The sequence below is a fragment of the Aspergillus japonicus genome, assembly GCF_003184785.1.
Source record: "Aspergillus japonicus CBS 114.51 unplaced genomic scaffold BO86scaffold_47, whole genome shotgun sequence".
NCBI classification, from domain to species: Eukaryota; Fungi; Ascomycota; class Eurotiomycetes; order Eurotiales; family Aspergillaceae; genus Aspergillus; species Aspergillus japonicus.
Window position 1 is genome coordinate 57,226 of NW_020291684.1, and position 22,318 is coordinate 79,543.

General features: G+C 49.8%; 2 protein-coding genes across 2 annotated transcripts; both read left to right on the top strand.

Moving 5' to 3' along the window:
* Nucleotides 1-8,384: 8,384 nt before the first annotated feature.
* On the top strand, nt 8,385-12,344 carry BO86DRAFT_401946 (uncharacterized protein; the record flags this gene model as incomplete). The annotated part of the gene is made up of 3 exons (XM_025673808.1): nt 8,385-8,404; nt 10,288-10,613; nt 10,678-12,344. The coding sequence occupies 3 exons, from the start codon at nt 8,385-8,387 to the stop codon at nt 12,342-12,344; spliced, it is 2,013 nt and encodes a 670-aa protein (XP_025525175.1).
* Nucleotides 12,345-14,729: 2,385 nt separating this feature from the next.
* BO86DRAFT_381392 (uncharacterized protein) lies at nt 14,730-15,493 on the top strand (the record flags this gene model as incomplete). The annotated part of the gene is made up of 4 exons (XM_025670764.1): nt 14,730-14,879; nt 14,979-15,250; nt 15,285; nt 15,452-15,493. 4 exons carry the CDS (start codon nt 14,730-14,732, stop codon nt 15,491-15,493), a joined length of 465 nt encoding a protein of 154 aa, XP_025525176.1.
* Nucleotides 15,494-22,318: the final 6,825 nt, after the last annotated feature.

Consider the following 22,318-nt stretch of genomic DNA (forward strand, 5'->3'; position numbering starts at 1 on the left):
CATCCCTCATCACCGTCATCTACTCGGTAATTATTAGTTTGATCATCAAACCTTTCGCATCACGCACATGACCCGTTTCCCTCACCAAAAGTATGAACCGGAACCAACCAATCATAAACAACCCTCCGGTCTACCCCTTAACGCTGAAACAGTCGACGCGGATTCAGGAACAAGCGATACCAGGATCCTCAAACATCACATGAGAGCATACCTGACCCCTGTGCCTCCTCTCCTCCTGGTCCGTCAGCTTCTCAAGGTACAGTACGGAGTACACACTCGAGATGTCAGAAAAGTAGCCCCACACCAAAAGCCCGTGACCCAAACCTTCGAGCATATGCCAAACATTGTCCAGGAATAGTCTCAATGCATTCTCATGCTTTAGTTGAATTTATCTCGTTGACTTGCCCGTGTTACGAAGGTTCCTAGTAACCAGAGTCTTCGTTTCGTTGTGCTTGCTTATAGGTATCTAGCTCTGCTGGGTTAGAGTTTCAGATACTCCACAAGTATACATCGAAACTCAAATCCAGACGCCTTGGATCGATGTCCGGGGACACTAACCTTCAGTTGACCCTCGCAAAGGGGACCTCTAGACTGATGAATCGGTGGCGTGTACTGTAGATACACAGAATGAAAGCAGCCCTATCCGGGGCAAAAGACCGAGAACCAAGGCTGAGTGGACAGGGCAGGGGCGGGTGGTAGAGGGAGCCAGGCAAAGTTATACGATGTCTGACACCGGGAGGCGGGGAGGTTGTTCCGGATGGAGGTAGTATCATCCCGTATTGTCGGATGTTTGGTGATGATGACGAGGATGACTCATGGTGTTGACTCTTGGAGTGTATCTATCCTGAATTATTAGATTATCCTATGGTAGTACTGTACACTTCTGTTTGAGCTCGATCGGCCCCTGCTTGAAGACGTAGCTGGGTATTCATTTGATACGACATTTAGAGGCGGCATGCATTCCCGGATGCTTGGTTCAGAGTCTGCGTAGGCTCAATACATTCTGAGTGCTCTGTGATCGTTTTCTTTCCATATACCATCAAGCTGAGAAGATGGATAATGTGGGATGCGATGTGATAGACTTGGAACGACACCCAGGTATCAAGGGCGTGCGAAAGTAACCGCAAGACCATATCCCTCTACCCGGGCAACTGAGATTGAATATCTTCCTCGAATTGCACTATACCGAGTATAAACTAAAGCGAGGAACCCAGAAACCCCTGAACTACAGCTCTGGCTTTCCCGTCGCACGAGCAAAATGAGATGCCTTACATGTTCCACCCACACCTGTGAAGTGACATGCATTGCTGCTGGCCGTCTGTCTTGCACAGGAATACTCCACTACCGAAGGGACAACCCCCTTTCCCCACCCCCCCCTCTCTCGTCAATGAAAGTAACTAAGTGTAGGTGTAAGCGAGTTCGGGGTAAGCAGGTACAGCACATTGTTTCATGATGCTTTGCGCCTTCGTCCCTCTCTCTCTTTGTTTGGGAGGGGTAAGCAGGAGAAGAAGGGGACTGGGACGTAATGCACTAACTACGATGACTGGAAGTTCGCCTTGAAACTCTTCCCCCTCGAGTCATGACGGATGATCATCAGTTTGGGGTGTGGGGAGGATTGGGGGAAGGGGGAAGGGGGAAGGGTACTCAGGGGCCCGGGGGTCCAGCCCCGACTGAAAATTGGGGGGAGGGTGTGGTCCTTTTTCGGCATGCCTCCCCGTCCCAGAAACCGGGACATGCAGCATGCAAGCAAAGATTAGCTTTATTGAAATAGCTTCTCTAGGGTCCATCATGCCTGCCAGTGGTAGTTAGTCATTAGTAAGATAGTTAGTGTCATTTGCTAGAGAACGATTCAGTCCTGTTCTTCCCATATCCAAGAAGACCCAAAGAGATCGACAAACAGAGTGAGAAGGTGTGCGGATACCACACACGCACCGTGCCTCCAGAACACCAGCAACATGCGGCCGTCTCTATTGGGAGGATGACAATACGTAAAGCAACAACTACCGTCCTGCGAACCGTATTCTTTGGGAGTCTTCTCCTAGCCTCTTGCGCGATTTTTCAATGGAGGGGGAGGGGAGGAGCAGTCCGACATCCAAATGGATTTGGTAGGGTGACATCGCCATCTCTGTCATTCCTCAAAGGACAGGGCAAAAGACGAGTTCGGCCTGTCTGAACGTACTGTACATAGGAGGCCAACTTCAGACCAGCTAACCTCGGAGCAAGGCGCACCCACACAACAAGCCATCGTGCTGGAGGTGGACGCCCACCCCGTCCCCCCTCATAACGCATCATCCTCAATCCGGGGTAAGCCTCTCTCCCTCTGCCCCCCATCGCCCCCACCGAACGTGCCTGAAGTGTACAGTACAAGGCGCAATGAAGACTCGAGCACAAAGACAGGATAGAAGATTCATTGCAGGGCTGCAAGCTCCGCTCTGTATCGTCCTCTAGCCTTGGGGTCAGCGTTTACGAGACCTGAGTTGCGAAGCGTTGCTGACATCCTATCCTGGAATGGAGAAAGGGCCGTTGGAAAAGGCGACAAGGGTTTCGCGCCGGTATCAACTCTCTTCATCCTTTTTCCCTTAAAGGTCATAGAGTTTAGACTATGTTTGATCGACTCGTAACGGGCGGCAATAAGCAAAGAGAGAAAAGTGTAGGTTGGGGCTGGATTGCCAGATGATCCTTGTCGAAGAAGGGACTCATCTGTCAATCCCATCGAACATTCATCGATCGTCGAACAAGGCCCGAATCCTTGAACAAGAACACGAACCTACTGCTCTTCTTCACCCTTGCATTTCATATTTTCATATGAGATCGCCCCAATCCTTTCCCTCCCTTGTAGGTGTGTGTGTGTGTGTGTGTGTGTGTGTGTGTGTGTGTGGCCTGGGTAGTCAGGCTCGGTGCATAATCTAGAAATCGCTAGTCTGGTTTCTCGAACGAAGGTCGCATTCAGGATTTATCCACCCTCGAGGGAGAGAGGTGAGGGGAGGGCATTCACTACCTGTTCCTGGTAGTCATCCTGGTAACATGAAGATGATCATCCCAGGGTTCTGGCTGGTCGGGGAAGGCGGGCCGGGAAAGATGGAATGTGACCGCTCAGAAGACCCGGTAGGACGGACCAGGGTCAATCGTCCTACTCAACAAAAGAGCATGGATAAATAGAAAGAGGGCACGGACTGAGGAGCAAGCAAGAACTGGGGAAAGAGAGAGAAGGAAGGGAAACAGAGTACGGGATAATTGAGAGAGCAGTCTGGGCAGTCTCGAAAGTAGGTTTCAAGATTCAAGATTCAATATGTCGGTCTGTAAGTCGAGAGCCTCGATCCGGCGATTTCTTTGTATGTTTCAGCTCACTTCGTGTCAATTCCAAGCCATGACCCTTGTGAAAACCGCTATCCGTGCGCAATGCAAAGCTTACTAGCTATGTATGTATGTAGAATCCGGAGTACATCCCAGCAGGACAAAAAAGCTGGGGTTCAGGGATTGGGCCAATGGTCACAGAATGGATGGTCGAGGACATCTACGTGGACACATACCAATGCCTGCTATCATACTCATGTATCAATATCTTGGAGCCGATCAATCAGTATCAGTTGCCAGAGGTTCGCAAAGAAAAGTACGAAAATACCTTCTAGATCGTTGAGCCAAATTCCTCCCCCAAGGGCGGAATCAACGGTTAAATGCCAGCCAGAACACATTTACGCCAGCTCACATACTTTCGATCGGTTCCTGTAAGCGATCATCCCAGGGCGAATCCTCGTTGATCGACGACACCGTTAGCTCTGAAAGAACCCTGTTGCCTTGGAAGTATACAGTCCACCCTCGGGGGAAAGGGTTCTCGGGACGTGATCCCAGAATTGGCAGAAGCGCATGGTACAGCAGCATCACAGGTTGTGGTTGCTGGATCCAAGGGCATCGCGAACTTTGTCGAGGGTTTGGTAGCCGGGAAGGGGTACTCCGTCTCCGTGGGTGAGACTGTGCCCATCCTTTGTTTGCGGGCCGCATTGATTGATGCATGGTCCCTTTTTGCCCCTGTGTCGCTTCTGTTGTTGCTGTTGTTGTTGTGTTTGTTTTTGTTGTTGCTGGTGCTGATGCTGGTGTCGGTAGTTAGCTGGTGCTGCTTGACACGATGCAGCCGCTGTCTGTTAACACTTGGCCCAACAGTTCCTCCCATGACAGGCCCTCATTTCAGAGCTACTGGTATTGTAGGATGGAGATAGCGGTGGATATCTGCCAATGGTAGAGCTGATGAGACATGCCTTTGATACATGCAATTGCGATACACGGGGCTTTTAACCATGACTGGTGAGATCAGTGAGTTGGTCTGTGGTCAGCGGGGAAGTCAGTAGGATGGACCTCGAGTCTCTTGCGCGATCTCCGGACTGATTTACCCCAGTCCATGCCCGGTGGCGCAAAGGCTGTACGTGCGATACGTACTCCGTACTAGTAGCTCACCTAGCTAGCTAGCCTTAGTTAGCTCTTAGGTAAGGTAAATGGTGCGCGGTTCGACCCCACATCATGTGACACCTCCCCCTCTCTCCCCCAATTTTGTCTTGTGACTTGTGCGGGACTGCTTTGCCACTGGCACAAGCTGAGAGTGTGACTGACTGACTGTCTGACTGACAGACAGTCACTGACTGGGTGTTCCTTTTGCCCCCCCGCCCCCCACGTTAAGGGGCTGGCAGAGCCCGCAGGAGAAATGAATTTCCACCGGGCGTTCCGTATCGAGTCCAATCCAATAGCTCCCAAACAGCTCTCAAGCTACGCCACAGTCAACGGGTCGGTAGTTACAAGTGCGCTACCGTGTCAGTTGAAATCAGAGAGCGTGATCTCCTCAAGTTCCTCGGCTATTTTCTGTTGGTAACGACGTCAGCTCTGGACTGAATGCGTCTATTTTTCTGGGGGGAGGGATACCCTCCCTCTCCAAACCTGCTATGCTGCCCTGCTGAGTGCCCTTTGCCCATGGCGCCCCGCGGCTGTTCCACCTGGACGGTTCGGGGCACTATTTGCTCCCTATACCTTAGGCGACCTTCTCGTCCTGGTTGAACATTTCTGAAGGTCATCCTGAACATGACGCCAAATTGACGACAGATCATCCCTATAGAAGAGATATCCCGTTTCTTCATGTTGCCTCAAATACGTAGGGAGATCATGGGATAGCGGGATCCTTATTTTCTCTTGTTTCATTTTTTCAATTTCTTTCATCATCATTGGCTTTCCCTTGATCGTCATTCGCAAAGTCCTTCGCCTTGGGAAAAAAAAAAGATGCGGCGGAGAGTTTAAGAAAGCATCGCTTCTGAATAGTGGACTGGGCTATCGTAAGCTTAGCCGGGGCCGAAGTACCGTGGATGTACTGTACCCCGTAAAATCCACCCATAGTCATGCCCGCCATGCATCGGCGCTCTCTTTTCCAGTAGTAGGCTTGAAGGGAAATCAGTCGAGAGAGTAGCGGGCTGGGGGCGCAGCTACGTGGCTCGCTCTCCATCGCTATTGTGGAAGGATAATCTGCAGGACAGGTCTGGCAGCTGAGCAATTTGGCCGAACTGATCATTGACCTGGCAGCTGTTGCCCACTTTTTTCTCTTTTCTTCTACAAGCACCGTTTCCACTTCTTCTGGAGTATTACCCGGTAAAGTATACGAGTTACGTGGTGGAGAGTTAGGCTAGGGGGAACGAGGAAGGCAAAAGGGACGCCCAAACGAAAGTGCAATAGTAATAAGCTCACGATGTTTAGCTAATTACCAACCTAAATTCAGAGAGGGAAGTTAGCTTCAGGCTACCCTTCTTCTTCTTCTTCTTCCCCGGGGGCCACGCTTCTTGGGAGGGAGGGAGCCTGGAGTGGGCCGGAGGTGTTGATATAGTGTATGTAGTAGGGGACGGGTGCAGGCGCCGGCGCGCGCACGCACACGCCGATTGACATTATTGTCTGCATTCGAGAGACAGACATGAATATGCACGCAGAAGAAGAACAGACGCAGTGTTTTGTAGGGTCCAATTATTCGGTCGACGATCTTGCTTTGACACCCGCCGATCGTGCGACTTGATCCAACCGATTTCCATCGGCCAAGGGGAGGAAAACATATACTTTCTCATTGACTACTTATTACCTTGGTTTGGGGTTTAGAGAGCTCGAATGCATGTATGTACTGTACTTCTCCCCTCCTAACATGAGGCTTTTACTCCCGTACATGGAACCATTCACCGTGAATTCTCCACCGGAAACATTGTTGTTCTAGGTGCTGACCTCTTCAGGCACCGTGATTGATCCAAAGGGATCCCGGGGTCCAAATGACCAGAAGATTTTAAACGCCATGCAGATCGGCTCTTTGCTCAACTCAACGTCTCTTGCGACTAAATTCGAGTGGGATATCCGATATCCTGCGAGGCTTACCCCTTCCTTCCATGGAAGGACTCGAGTTGGTAGGGTCATACACAATTTACTTCAGTCTAAATACTCCGTAGACACGAGATATCGCATCATCACGACGGCGGCGGTTCCTCCCCCCACCCCCCTTCCCTCCTCGGATTTCGCTCGGCTGTTTTCACCTACCACGGGGAAATAACGGGGAGCGGAGGACGAAGCCACCGTAAGAGATTCAAACGAAAGGGTGCTTAGAAGAGGGCAAGAGAGAAGGACAGGCCAAAAAAGCCCAAATAAGCTAAACGAGAACCGATGGAGGAATCTCTCCGCGTTTACGAGTAGCTTGAACGGTTGCGGTTGCGGTTGCGGTTGCGGTGGTGCCTTGGACTTCGCCTAGAAAAGATGAAACCAAATCTTACAACCGCCCATGTGAGAATCTCCAGGGTGTTGTTTAGTCTGTTCATTCAACCTCCTTCAGACCCTAACCTAAAGACCTAGAACCTGCCAGGTGGGAGCATCACATGATTACACAACGTGGGCTGACAGGCGAGGCGAACCAAACAAGAGATGGTTGTCAGCTAACCAACTCTCTGGTGTTCTCTCTCTCTCTCTCTCTTTCTCCCCTATCTTCATTGCTGTTGCTGCTCTTCCCCCTCCATCACGACAGATTGGGTGGCGATGATTGACTGATTAGACTGATTGATTGATGATAGTGAATCGGGCGGATCTTCTGCATCCCAGTTCCCCGAACCACTTACCTGGAGATCCGCGACGAAGGATCGTAGCTTGTGGCGTCTTCAGTCTCTCTGATTATACCAAGTATGGAAACAACGGATGTTTTATCCCCGAGGTTTTTCTGTTAAATCTTAATTTTCTTGCAGGGCCCCGTGACGTGAAAAAAAAAATAAAAAAGGGGGGGCGCGTTAATAGGAAGGCTAAACCAGATAGCCGGGTAATCTAACACCAGATCAATCTATAGAACGCCTGATAGTAAGGAGTAGTATTGAATGTCCGTTGGTGCTACACAATCATTCCTTCCCCTCTCCCTGGGGATATCCATGTTGGGCTCTTATCATCCATCGTCACTAATGACGAGAGAATTGACAGCTGGCAATCCTCCTATCTTGTGACTTATGGCTTGGGTTGGGAAAAGGGAAAAGTGGATGGTGGAATGAAGCCACTGTGATACTCGACGTATCTGGTCGCTAGCTGATACACAGACACACACACACACACACACATCAGCTAACGAATGGATCAATGTGAAGTAGATACGTCGGTTGGTGATTGGCATTTGGAACGATGCCTCAGGCTCGTGGGTAGGTACGGTAGTAACTTTGGCCCACATGATCCAAGCGTATGTACCCGTACTCCGGGGTTCTCCAATGCCTGAAGACAAACCAGGAGCAGAGAAGGGGGAAAAGAGAACATTCTAACCCCGGCATTGACACATAATTGCTGCAGACTGCAGAGGGGATAGAACAACAACAATATCCTTCACCTCCACCAGAAAGAGATAAGGTCAGTGCTATTTAGGTAGGTAAGACGATCAGCCAGATCGGAACCGCGGCGCTCTTCCCCGGTATGCGACTCCGCCTGGGGGCATTTGAGATACTACATACCACCGGCGAATACTTGCAGAGTACGTATTGCGTCGCGTACCAGCAAGGTAGTTTGAGGGGGGAAGGGGATTGTGCTCAGGCCATTTCAGCCAGAATGATTGTCCCAGGATACGTTGATAGATCATATGGCATCGCAATGTTTTTTTCTGTTGTCGTTGTTTGAAACAAATAACATACAGCGAGGTTGAATGGATAAGAAGATCAGGCAGAGATGCCTCGGGATCAGATCGAGGCCAGCTACGAAACCAGCTACCGACGATATTGGCCCATCTTCGGGAATAAAAACGTGGCTAGACCCAAGTGTCAAGGGTAGAAGGTCCACGGGTCTATGAAGCTGGATATGCACCCGAAAACTAGGTCCGTGGCGAAAGTAGTCGACAAAAACAGTGACAGTCAGCAGACACCAAAATGGCCACCGAAGAGGGCAGGTGAGAGATGAACTGTCAAATGCCCCTGATGAGGCGAGAAATGGATTTAGGCAGTAAGTGCCTAGAATTGACAGCGACAGGGGGGTGTGTGTGTGGAAGGAGGGAAGGGGACAATGAAAGGGGACTGAAGGGGACTAGAAACAATGATGGAAGTGGCTATATTCATTAGGTCTATCAATAGTGGTACTGTAGGCGAGTTGACAAGTGCGGAGTGATATCAGCAGTATCTTGTCTAAGCCAATCGTTCGGGATCCATGTTTGGGGGAAGTCAAGTGACCCAACGGAATTGACGGGGTTGAACTCATCCAATGTAATAATGTATGTATGTATATTCGGTACTCCGTCGTTAGGTTAGTTCTGTTAGTGAACGGAGGTTTCCCTCGCGACCTTAGTCAGCGGTAAAGCTGGTCACAGGACAAGGTGATCTTTTTTCTGAACGATTGTCTAGAACATCCCCTGCGCGGTGAGTGCTTTGCTGATTGTGATACGTAATGCAGTCACCTTGGATTGATTTGTATACTGGGAGGAAGTATTGAAATATCTTCCTGGCAGGAATACCTGCCTCTATCGCTCGAGAAGGTATGCCTGGAGGGTGGGAAAATCTTCCTTCATACTTCATCCGGTACCGAAATTAGCGAGAGAGTCAAGCCTCAGTCGGTTGCAGCCAAGTACAAACAAGTACAGTACTTGGAGGGAAGCAGAGAGAAGCCGCCGCCGCGTTCACCGGCCAAAGTTACCCTTCTGGTGGGAAGAATTGAGTATCATTCCGAGGTCGAATACAAATGGGTAACAAGTTCGTACTTTGTTTTCGTAGCCCCACTCCGGAAACAGACCGGTAAATTTACACTAGTCATGACAATGTATGAAATACCAGACGCGCTGCGGGGGTACTCCGGAAGTACCACCATTACCATTCCAAGAATGGAAAAATGCAAGAAAATAAAAATGCAAAAGAAAAAAAAAGAGAAAATCTATTTTCTTTTCTGAATTATGAGAAAAACAATCACACATTCACACACGCCCACCCACCCACCTGGCCTACCTACTATGTACAGTACCTACTCTCCCGCTCTCTCCATACATAGGTTCCGGATCACGGAAATGGAGGGAGGAAGAAGAAGAAGGAGGCGCGCCTAGGATCCCTTCCCTGTACATACAGTACGTACTGTACAGGGCATACAGTACCTACTTCTCGTCTCTTCTCTCTTCTTACCGCCATCCCCATTGAAACAATTCGTTTCCCTCGGTACTTGCTGTACAATACTTACTGTACACCTTTCATCGGACTTTTCTTTCCCTGTGGCCAACGTCCAACTCCCCCATATTTCCATACTTTCCACATTTTCCCATATTTTTTATTTCCTTCCATTTTCCCCTTGTACCATTACCAGTTCATACCGAATTACTGTTCTCTCCCACGCCCTCCTCTTTCCTCCCCTCCCCCCCGTCCCATAATCTCAAAGTCTCCACCGACCCGTCGTTTAACTATCTTCCCTTTCCTCATTTTTCTCGCCTGCTCCACCGCGTACTAAGTTTCTCCTCCCCCATATTCCTACGGTCGATTTTTCCCCTTCTCTCTCTTCTCCCTCTTTATTCCCTCCACGCCTCTCGTCGACAACCTCGCACCTTCCCCCATATACTCGACACCTCCTCCCTTTTGACCGGCGGCTCCTTTCGCGACCCTCCAATCCTCGTTCCCAATTGCTTCGACCATTCGTCGTTGCCGGTCTCTACCTTTCTGCTTCGACTATACCCGGACGGGAAAGAGAATTACCACCCGGTGGCAGACTCTCTATCCGAACTCGCCTCCGACCGTGCATCTCGCGCCTGATCATATCCCGCACCACAATCGCTGATATCTAGATCCGCTGCTATTTCGAAAGGCAGCTGGGGCGCCATCACTTGCTCAATCGACACTGCAATTTGATTGCGGACTTTCGAACCGAGAAACTCGATCCCAACGACATCCTGGAGGATCAGGGAGCTTCAATTCGCTACACTTCGCGCCGTACGACCACGCTCGGGGGAGACGGCGACCCCGAAAGTCCCTGGACGGAACAAGGAACACCTCTCAACTTCAACCGATTTCGAAATTGTGGCGTCGTTAAAATGCCTTCGCGTTTATCAACCCCCGTTCTGACAGTGGATACGGCCAAAATCCACAAGGTCGACACCGCCAATGCACAGAGCTTACATGGAATGTGGATGGGTAAGCACTGCCGGTCTTTACAACCAGTCTACTGTGTGATGGCTGATTAGGATCTTCGCACCAGTATTTTCGAAATGCGCCGACTACATGGAAGAGGGACGTCGACTGGAGAATCTCAGCTGGAGACTCTGGACCCGCGAGACATTTTGCGTGGAACCGGAGACTAGCAGCGATGCCTCGGTTTTGCCACTCCTTCGCACAGACACCTCGGACATGCCAGAACTTTCCGCCAGTGTCGAATCTGCCGCGTCCGACCAGGCTGACAGGATTGAGCAGCACATCAAGCGATCGAAGCTTGATCTCAAGCCTGCAGTTGTTCGTGAGGATTCAAGCCCTCTCTTGAGTTTGGCTCGCGGGAAAGAGAAGCATATCACATCCGAGGGTTTGGAACGTATGGTGCTGAACATTAAGGAGAAGAAGAGCTTGGAGCCTATTCCTCCCCAATCGATGACCACCCCCTTTCCTCCTGTTGTGGATATCACCCCACGCCCGTCCACTCCCACTCCTTCCTCCCCTACCATCTCTAACGCGAAGCGGACGCCCTCACCGCCACCGTATCCTCTTCACCAACAGCAGAACCAGTCCACGGAGTCGTGCTCCACTACAGCGCCCGAGGGTAACGAGAGCGACAACAGTGCCTGCGCTGCTGCTTCCGACACCAGTGTCTCTTCTTCCGGCATTATCCCCATGAGATGTGAATTAATCAAGTCCCCGAGCATCGTCCGTGGATTCTCTCCTTCGCTTGTATCCTCATCCTACCGATCGCAGCCGAGATTGGCACCCGAGCCTGGACCAGCCAAGCAATCGGGACAGCTTAAGCCTATGCCCTTCAAGAAGAAGGGCGGCATGTTCACACTTGGTGGCTCCTCTGGAGACGACGAGAGCTCCTTTGAAGATCGCATCACGATGCAAGGTCCTCACCGGAGCTCCCTATCGGACGAATTAAGCAAGCCCTCCTCGAGCAACCAAAGTCCGAAGAAGAAGGTGGCCTCCTTCAGAGACGAGAACGGAATCATCAAGCCCACTCGGGAACGGCTCGAGGAGCATGAGGACGCTATTGAGACTGATGATGAAGTCTCGGAGAGCGCCATCGAGGATGACTCTGATTCTGATTGGGAGGATTCGGTCACAGAAAGCGGCCGGTCCAGTGTTGAGGAGCGCGAACTCTTCCAACGCGTCGATTCTCGACCAAACCTCGTCTCCCGTCGCTCGATGCTGACCATGATGATGCATCAACCCACCAAAATGGGCGCAGCATCCCGGTCCACCCCGGCTCTTCAGCGGTCCCGCCTCACTTCACCCAACGGCCCCTCCATTCCGGCTTCACCGCCCGACGACGACGAGGAGAGTCTTACGATGCGCGGCCCCGATGTTCCTCGTTCCAAGCCGATTGTCATGAAGCCTACGCCTCAAGCCATCGCTCATTCGCCCCGCACGACTCGTCGGAACATGCTGGCTACTGAATTGACGGAGTCTCTCCGTCGCCACTTGCTGTGGGAGCGTCAGCAGAAAAGCGCCACCGCTAATGCGTTTTTGAAGCGACGCCACACCGCCCACGATATGGCCAATTTGCAGGAGTATCCTGGTCCCAAGGACGCCCAGAAGGGTCAAACCTCGGGCCAAAATGCAGGTCCCGCAACTAAACCTGCCAGCCAAGGGAAGGACAAGACCGGCTCTTGGAATCACTACACCGACTTTGGACCTTGGGAATACCATGTGAAAGGATGGTAAACACTTCCCTTGGATCTTACGATCGCTATACCTCGATCTTCGATTATCCTTGAATTTTCTGTCATAACACATCCTCTTATCTGGTGGATATTGTTCATTGACAGTGATACCCGATCATCGAACGCCTTTTTGTTTTTCTGTTGTTGTTTTTTTTTTGTTTTCACCAACATGTAAAGACCATCGATTGATTATCATCCTTGTGACACGTACCATCACGACTGCATTGCATATTGGCGCACTTCGGAATCATCTGGCCTTGCGTTTCGACCTGAACATCTTTTCTTTTGGGTCATTGCTATTTTGCTTTTGTTATCTTTACGTTGCATTGTGTGGCTGTCTGCTATCCTTATACACGGGCCACTGGGGGGATCAAGCGTCTTTTACACAATTAATCTTGTTGTACAGATGAACTTCTCTTCTACGGCGATGCACAGTCGGCGGAGACACCTTGAAAAAAAGGGTCTCTACTTTTCCTCAACTCTTATGCTTATTTTGGGTGGAATTGATGCGCGAGCGGTCCATTGGATTCCTCTTCATCGTTGATCCAGGCGGCGGAACAAAAAAACTGAATTGCGTTTTTGCATACTTTGAAATAGCCCGTTTGTTGATTTTCTTTTTTTTTACGCCTCGCTGATACCAGATACCACGTTCCCCGAATTTCCTTTGCTTACCTGGCCGGCTCTTGAGTCGGCCTGCACATGCCGTGTACGCTACTTGATACTTTTTTTTTTCTCATCTACCCAACCGCTGTGTATGGAGCAAGCTCCAAAAAAAGAAGCAAAATTTGGAATAAAAATTCATAACAAAGAAGAGCAACGTTTCCGAGAAGTAAGACATTTGCGTCGTATGTTTGATGCGTCGAGCCCATACAAGAATGCCATTGTTTGAATGAGGAGGTGGTTAAGTTTACTAGGTAAGTTAGATCTGGACAAGGCATTAGGTAAGTCAGTCGTATTCATCACCTTTCTGTCCCCCCTCCTTCCTGGGGCACAGACCTGGCCAGCAGCCCAGCAGCCCAGCTAACTATCCTATCTGGGGTTCCTCAAACCGTCCGCTTTCATTCAGGCAGGTAAGGAGAGGCCGGAACCTAGATCAGCATGTTACTGCGTTAGCATATTGCTATGTAGCTGAGGAGAATCAAAAAAGAAAAAAGAAAAAAGAAAAAAGAGGGGCCAGGACGGGCCAGGCGGGTGTGCGTGTGTTCTAGCCATAGCCATAGCCCATCGCAGCCTACATGTACAGTACACTACATATAGGTTACAAGATCAAAGCTCCTTGTGCTTGTGCCTGTGCTTACTGATGATTATACAGAGTACCGCCTAAGAATTGACTGCGACCATAATAATAATTAATCATTATCCCTGTCACGATCTAGAATCCGCACAGATCGCTTCTTCACATGCCGGGCGCGCGCCTCCCCTGTCGCCTCGCCGATATTACGATCCCACCATCTTTTTTTTTTGGTGGTGTGTGGTTCTCGGAGATATTCTCAAAGGACTTTTTTTAGGATTAACAAGGTAGAGGAAGGGGAAGAAGGGAAAGGAGGGTGCGGGATCAGTGGTTATGAATGAAATTGGGAAGAAACTCGATGTTATTTGTTACTTGAGTCAGTTTCGTTGAAAGAAAGTCAATCTTCCTTTGGTGGTTGGGTTTCGGTGGTTCGATGTTGCTGCCGTGGACCTCCCCCGGTGTTGCCATATTTAGGATTCTCTCTCTTCCTAGTTTGGGTACTTACCTTCACTCTGGGGAAGTGTTGTTCGGGCGGGAAATGTTGAAAGAAAGATACACTGATGATGTATTCTAAAGTCTGGGGGAATGACTCGGTGTAATTGACTGGAGGCGATTTCGGGGAGGCAGCAGTTGATGAACTGTCATTGACATAAGGGTATGACGGGATAGAAGAGAAGGTGAACCATAACCTCAACACACTGCAGATCGACAAAGTAGAGTACGTGCGTACGGACGGAAGAGCCGGTCGGGGAATTCACGGAGATGATCGTGTTTTTTTTTTTTTTTCTTTTTTGGCTTTCCTGGGTCCAGGGAGAATTGCGATAAATATAGTAAGTACTTCATGATGACACGGACAGGATACAGTGGTCGTCGATGTGATTGATGGCATGTCGGTGATGGCGGTGGATGGCTCTTCGGGAAGCGACTATCATCATTGACTTCAGTTTCAGACATGTTCTTTTTGTTTTCTGCTGTCTTGTTTTCTTGTCGGAGTCCACGAGAATTAAAATTGGATATTTGATCTTGATGAAAGTCTATCGGATTGTGGTGTGTTACTATATCGGTCGCAGTTCCAAAGTCTTGGTATATCAGCTGAGGGGGGGGGGACCGTGGATGGATTGCACCCCTTTTGATATTCGACCCCTTTGCGTCACTATGTCCGTGTCGAGTTCAGGGGACATACTGGGGTCGATTCTCGGGGAGAGAAAGCATCTTTTCTTACTCATTAGTCCGTTGGGTATTGTGGAATGTGGCAACAGACTTGACACTGACAAGCATGTGCTTGTGCGTGGAGAAGCATATGGGGTAAGAGTTGAGCTGGTTGCGGAGGGAGGGAGGCTTGGTCGTTCGTGGTAACTACTCGGTAGGTCGATACTATTACGACTACCTACTAGTTAATCATAGTTACGAAAGGATACATGGCCTCCAGACTTTCGATTCGATTCTTCTGTCGAATATGAGGATTTCGACAGGCGATCGATGCAACCACAAGTTCTAGACTCGAGGTGTAGGGCGGGAGACAAGTCATCTGCGTGCGTGTTGCATGGAGTAATTCCCGGGGAGCGCACAGAGATCACTCTGGGACCAGATCCATTGATCTACCTGGAGCCCACCATCTTAACTCATCCTTCTTCCTTACCCGGTAGTTGGGACTGCTCATGGTCATCGTCTCATACGTAAGTATTTTGTACTGTTGTACTATGCACATAGCGTAAGTCCCTTCATAAGTTCATAGTTCATACTCATAGTTCATAGTTCATAGTGACCTAAGCGGGGGAGCTAAATTTGATGTCCGCGTGCGCACTGACAATCTTGGTTGCTGAAGCACCCATGACGTAACCCGGGATCATTATTAATTGCTCTGCCCTGCCAACCAGTTTAAACACACCGGATCGCTGTCGTCCGTTTTCATGTCTTGAATTGCTGCTCGACTTGATTCAGGTCTCTTGGTCGTAGGGAAGGACATTCGGTGACTGTATCTCGTCTGCGTCTGAATATTGATAGATCCACTCAACGGCTGTCCTCTCTGAGAAATCGACTTCCCAATTGAACAATCAAACAATGGAAAAAGAAATGCAAAAATACAAAAAGCAAAAAGCAAAAAGCAATAAAAAAAGGCACGAAAAGCAGAACCTCGAATCAGAGGGCACAGAATCTCTTCAGGAAGACCCCACATATTCCTGGAATTCCCGATGGCTCTGCACCAATTGATTGGCAAAGGCACGAGGAGGGGAAGGTCCGATTCTGCCCGAAAACGTGGAGCAGCCGACCGTGCATCGCTTTGCGGCTGGTTGGTTTTTTTCTCTCTCTTCCCTTCTCTGTCTTCCAGACCAAGCCGGTGGACCCCGAGAACCCCAAGATGAACCACCGAAACCTTAGGCTGAAGGGGAGCTTTACCTGATCGGGCTTACCGTCTCGCTGCAAAGGTCGGGGCAGCGCGACTTTCCTCAGCTGGACTCGCTGGACTCGTTCACTCCTCCAGTCTCCCTCGGAGTCCCTCCAGACCTTATCCATATGTCAGTCTCAGAACCAGGTCTTCTCCTTTCATTGCGGATCAAATTACCTTACCAAGTGGGTCTTGTCTCTTGAGATCGGGCAGCAAGATGATTCGTAGTCGAGGGGCTCTTCTCCTCACCGGTTACGATGCATCTTGTTATACAATAACACCGTATCAGCCCTGACAAGATTGGTGGTAACCGACTATGTACTGTACGGTCGTACTGTACTACTAGGTACACCTCTCTTCGTTCCCTTCTCTGTCTGGGGTCCTGGAATCCTGAGTCAGCAACCTTCCGCGACCGGGAGGCCTCGCGGTGTAACTTCACCACAACCTTAATAGACACGAAACAATCTTGTTTTCATCTTGACTTGATCCAAACCACGAGGCCGGAAGTGGAGCAAACAAGCAGTGCGCCCATAATCTAATTCTTCGAAGAAGTGTATGAACTTTCCGAAGTCAATTACGTCGTTTCCCACTCTGCCCCTGGAAGAGATGTCATCGCGAACCGGTTCCCTTGACTCCGTACTCTCTTCCTTTCCTTGCAAGGCAGGGAAAAGTCAAGACTCGGACCGACTCCTGCTTTCAGTTCGGCATGCCGATGCACATCATCTCTTCCTGCATTTCAGAATGGGGTATTCTCGGCGCAACCACACACCACTGCAACCGCTGCACACACTTTATTTTCCTTGTTATCGTCTTCCCTCGGAGACCTTCTAGACCGGGCCGACCAGATCATTTTTCTTTGCCTCCGACGGAGTACATCGCTCCTTGGGCCCTGAACGCGTGACGGGGTCTCGGAGGTGGCCGCGGCCATCACCATCACCAGAAGCCGTAATCCTTAGCACCGCCACCTCAAACAGAAGTAAAACAGCCGCTCGTTTGTCGCATCACACCGCCGACAAAACAGTCCACTGTCCGCTACTGTATCCAGGTACTTCACCACCGGGCCGGTCGCGCGTCCTTTTCTGCCGTATCACGTGGCGTAAGCTCCTGCGTCCACCTGTCTTGGCTCCTTCCAGTTTCAAACTTAGTCCTTTGCGCGCCTCAATAGGAAATTTTGACACTATACAAGACTTACAAGCTAGGGGACTTCTAATTGGAAGCAAGGAGCCCGATTCGAGCGAGCGGGCCTATCCCGAGAGTTGGGCAGCATTGGCATCTTCAATCTTCTCATACCACTCGGTCGGACTTGACTACTATTCTAGTGTAGCCCACTTGCAATCTACACTACACCAGCCACTGGGGTATGCCGCGTTATGTCTAGGTCATTATGGTCATAGCTTGCACAACGAATCGGTATTGTTGGATGGTAAGGGGTATGTCTGACCCTGACTCGATACCAAGCCAATGTACGGGGCTCTCTGTCATCACTGGTAATACTATACTGATACATGGAGGGCTTCAGATACAGAAACAATGGTAAGAGCATGGAGTATCAAACACAGATCTTCTTAGATGCCTTCTTTCAATTTGCCAACCTACCGCACATGTCCGCAGTCTACGTTCAGACAAGTTCCCTCATTCTTCAGAATTCAAATTCCGACGTCAAATACTGAATGCAACCTATGTGTCAATGACTAGCAACCAAAAACCTGTTACCGAAGCACACGCCAAAGCAATGATTCGATGGCCCCGAGCCGCGGGATGATCACATGAGCCGAACATCCTTCATTCCACCACCCATCCAACACCACCTACCACCAACTAACCTACTCCGTAACTACATCCCCCCGAAACTTACACCTACCACTCTTCATTTCAACCTAGTCTTTCCTCCTCCGCATCCGATGGTCCTTCCGAAAAGATGCGGAAATTCTAAAATACCGCGGGTAATTTCGCTGAGCTGAGTTGCGCTTACTAGATCTCAAGCATCTTCCGCATAAGGCAAAGCAAAAATCGTACTACATCCAGGCTGCCCTGGCTATACCCAACCCTCGGGAAAAAAAATCGACTACGCAGTCAAGTGCGCCCTTGGGCGAATCAGAGCCCCAGAAACCCAGCATTTTTGACTTCTTCTGGGTCTGGGTTTTTCGTTCCATATTCAGGTCGGGCATTCGAGAAGTTTTCTAGAAGAGGTTTAGGCTTGCAAATCGGAATACTAAATCGGCTTAGATCGGTATTTATGCTTTTGCTTTTTTCTTTCTTTTTTCGTTTCATGGGTATCAAGCCGATGCGGTACTTGCGTGGGGCGCTGGGCAGCGGCTCGCAGATGGCTTGTCGCGGCCTTAGTATTACCGGATACCTGGTACCATCCATACCATCCATCTAGTACTCCTGGGTACAGTACAAGCGGTCACACACTTTTACTGGTATGTATTAGTACGTTGTCTGCGACTTTTCCAGGAAGAAGGATTGTCCGGATACAGCTCCATGGCTGAGGATTTTCTGTCCTTTCGCAATGGGCCAATGGAAGGCGAGATAAATGTAGTTTCCTTGTGTATAGCCAGAAAACCGTGGATGATCATTGATGGTCAGTCGCATCAATCGTGCCAGATGCCTCCCTCACATCCCGGTAGTTACTGTCCGTATAGTACTCCGTACAATTACTCATATTTACAGTTGCTGCTGGGGGGCTTGCAGACCGCCCTCGAGCGGTTCCTGGGAGACCAGCCGGGCGACGGCGGCGGCGGCGGCGACTGGCCGTGTATGCCCGTGTGTGTTTATTTACTACTAGCAGTTCAGCTGCATAAGCATGCATGTTGATTGACACGGGTGACCTAGACGAGAAGCATTGAGATCTCCCTCCCCCCTCTCTCGCACCTCGCCATGGTTGCCTTTCGATTAAGATAGTTTCCTTTTTGGATCGATATTTGCTTATTCCGGTCCGGGATGATTTGCTTTTTCGTCAAAGCTTTGCGGCAGACCATAGCTAGCGTTGGCGTTTTCGTCGGTGACTACCTAACTTATGGACTGGTCTATACTTCTGGGTTGTTTCTGGCACTGATATCATTTTCTTCCAGTTTCTGTTTCTTAAGTATGGAGGTATCAGACAAGCATTGCACAGAATCCGGGAAATTACGTAGTGGGAGAGAGGGTTTCAATGTCAGTTTCTGGGGTGAAGGCTGATGGGAGGGGGGGGGAGAGGGGAAAGACGGAGGACTTTGCTCCGAATTGGTGTAGTGAGTACAGCAGCAGCAGCAGCAGCAAAACCCCCGCTGCTTTTAGATGGAGTCAGTCATCAACACACAACAAACTAACTGGCTTGCATGATAATTGCATGTCTGACATTTGTACTGTACCTGTCGAGACTCGAGAGGGGCGGCCAACCTTTCCCCATTTTCAATGGCAACCGCTGGACTGAAGTTCAATGTAACAATAATTGAACTCGGGGGTAATCCGTGAGATCGGTATAAGGATGATTTTGGAGGGTGGATGATACACATTGAGGTGCGGTGCGGGTTGCTATTCTTCCCATTGATTGACTCGATGATTGGTGAGCATTGAGAAGAGGGACTTTGTTCGGGGAAATCGGATCTCTTCACCCGCGCGTTTTTCTTGATCACCAACTTTAGATTTGCGCCCTGTGTGCGCCAAAACTCTCTCTATCTTGAGAACCTCTTCTCCATCGGACTATGGCCGTAATGTACACCCTATGGGCTTTGTCTGTCCGGCTAAGATGAGTTGCTTCCCTCTCTTGCTTAAGGTTGAACTACGTGTACAGTAAGGACCCTGACCGGCCTCGACCAAGGGGATGTATGTGTGTATGGACGGAGTAATCACGGAGAAATAAATTCCTCGACTTCTCGACTTCTCCAAGCTTACTTCTGAATGTCGAGACGGTTCTGGACCGCGGGCCTTTTTTTTTTTTTTCGTGCTGAAGGAACAAGCTGGCAGATGAATTGCGCTTTAGAAATCGAACCACTTACAGCCTCTCGATTTTGCCTTTTCGTCCCTCTTTTTGCCGGAAGGAGTTTTGTCTGGTGACCTTTCGTTGAATCTTGGGATCTTGCATCTAAATGGATCCAGGCTGAGGGAGAAAAACAATCCAGCATAGACCAACCATCCGTAGATCTCAACCGTCCAGACTTGGTCGATTCCTTTCTCCGGGTTGAGGAGCCACCGGCGTGTCCTCTGTCCTGTACTGTCTAATCGAAAACATCGATGTCTCAACATGCGTATACGCGTGTCGGTCGTTAACTTAGTCCCCACATGGCCACAAGTACTTTGCACTGTACAGTACTTACTCGTTATTCGTTAAAGTGTGCCTTTTATTGTTGTTTGGATAGCATCGAGTCAGCTGACTCGGGAACCAGGGTACAGTACTTGCGTTCCACGTCGAAGGTCATGTACGGCACCGATCCAATTCCTCATACTAAGTGTATACTAAGTCTTCAGTGGGTCGATACTTCCGGTATTCACCTACCTATTCATACTAGATACACGGTACAGTACGAGTAGTCGCTCAGATTGATCCCACGAATCATGGTCGAAGAGAGCCCTGTGCGTGTTCCGGGAATGAGGGGGAGGTGGCGGCGGGCGGGGAACAATTCGATGACACAGAAAAAGGAGCCCTAAACCAGGCACGATGATTTGGCGGGGGGAGATTTTGGAGGGGTGGGAAGGGGGGGCAGTGTATGAGTGAGGCTTTTCCCCTTCCACCACCCGCCAGCAGGTTTAATCTCGAGATACCGGATTTTCTGGTGTTGTGGCTTGTGGATTGGTTCGGTCGGTCGGTCGGTTCTGAAGGTCGCAAACTACTCCGTAACTAAGCTAGCTAGCTACCAAAGAAAAGAGGTCACCTGTCGGGACTTTTTAGTGATACGGAAATGCAGCCCATGTCGTACCTGCCAATCGAAATCGGGAGTTTCTGTGGTCTGGAAGGATTTCCAATCCATCGGTACACCTGCGGGAGGGGGGGCCAGAGAGGAGGGGTGAAGGGGAGGGGGTGTTCTTTACTTCCAGTTGGGTTTCTCAAAAGTTCTTGTTTTGATTCTGTATTGAAACTCTCATTTACAAACAGAGGTACTTGCACTGTACTAGGTACGGAGGGCTATCTCCGGATTACTACTTGTGGTTTTGCTTGTCTGTCTGTCTGCCTGTCTGTCTGCCTGGCCCTAAGATCTACTGGAAAGGAAGAGAGATGAAGTCACCGATGATCGAATCGATCATCGTCATGTACAATTGGAGTGTTGCACCTGCCAGTCTACTTCTCGCCAACCAGACTGTTTCCTTCTCTATCATAACTATCTGCAAACGCATTGGCCGGGTCACCACTGTCCACTCTGTCTTTGCCCATTCATTCTTCATGCCACAACGATGCTACATGATGCATATGCAAGCCGGAGAACCCGACTCCCCACCTCCTGCATGCAACGGTGTTGTGAGTTCGGTGCACGGAGTGCACACACTACCTAAGGCTCATTTCGAGCGGCAGATGGGGGAGGGGGCATAGGGGCCATTTCTTTTTATCTTTTGTGGAGTCAATATAGCATTGCTTGTGGCTTGAAAGCCATTGCATCTAGACCAAGGCGTCATAGAGGCAAGAAGAAGAAAAAAAAAAGCAAAGTTAACCCATTAAAATGGTGGTGGTCAGCCAGCTTATCCAAAAGCATGTCATTTCATCTTCCATGCAGCATGAAGGTCGAAGCTCTCCATTAAGAATGGGGTGTTTCTTCCCTTTTCGCGCCTCAAGGTGGGTGACTACAGCACGATCCTGAATGCTATCACATAGCCAAGGTGGCAGGGACGCAGGCATCATCAGATGGCCCTCAATATTCCGACAGAAACAGTGGACAACGCAACATCGGTCGACGTTTGGGGACTGCGCAAAACAAAGTGCATCCCTCTACGTGGCAACGATCAATGGTGCACATGAGGGTGACTGCAGCATGGACTGCTTTCTTGTTGATAGCGTTCGCCTCGGAATCATTGCCTGTTCCAATCGGGGAGATTGTCTTTTTCTCGTGGCCGGCGTTGTATGGGATTAGCAATGCGTTGCCTATCTATCAGGATTGGATATTGCAGAGAGAGAGAGAGAAAGCATTTGCAACAGATTCTCAATTCGGCAGCAGTTCATGACCACTGCAGTCCCACTCCACGTCAGAGAGTGGAAGAAGCTGCGGTGGTTTCTGCTGCTTTCTGACAGATCGATCCACTTCGTTCACTAACTATGGTCACAATTTCCCCAGACTTCTTTTCCCCGCGATGCTTGATGATCGTCGCCTCAACGGACGTTTCGAGATTATCGCATTAATAAATGATAGATTTCAGAATGAAAATCAAGACGGAGCATATCACGGGGGTA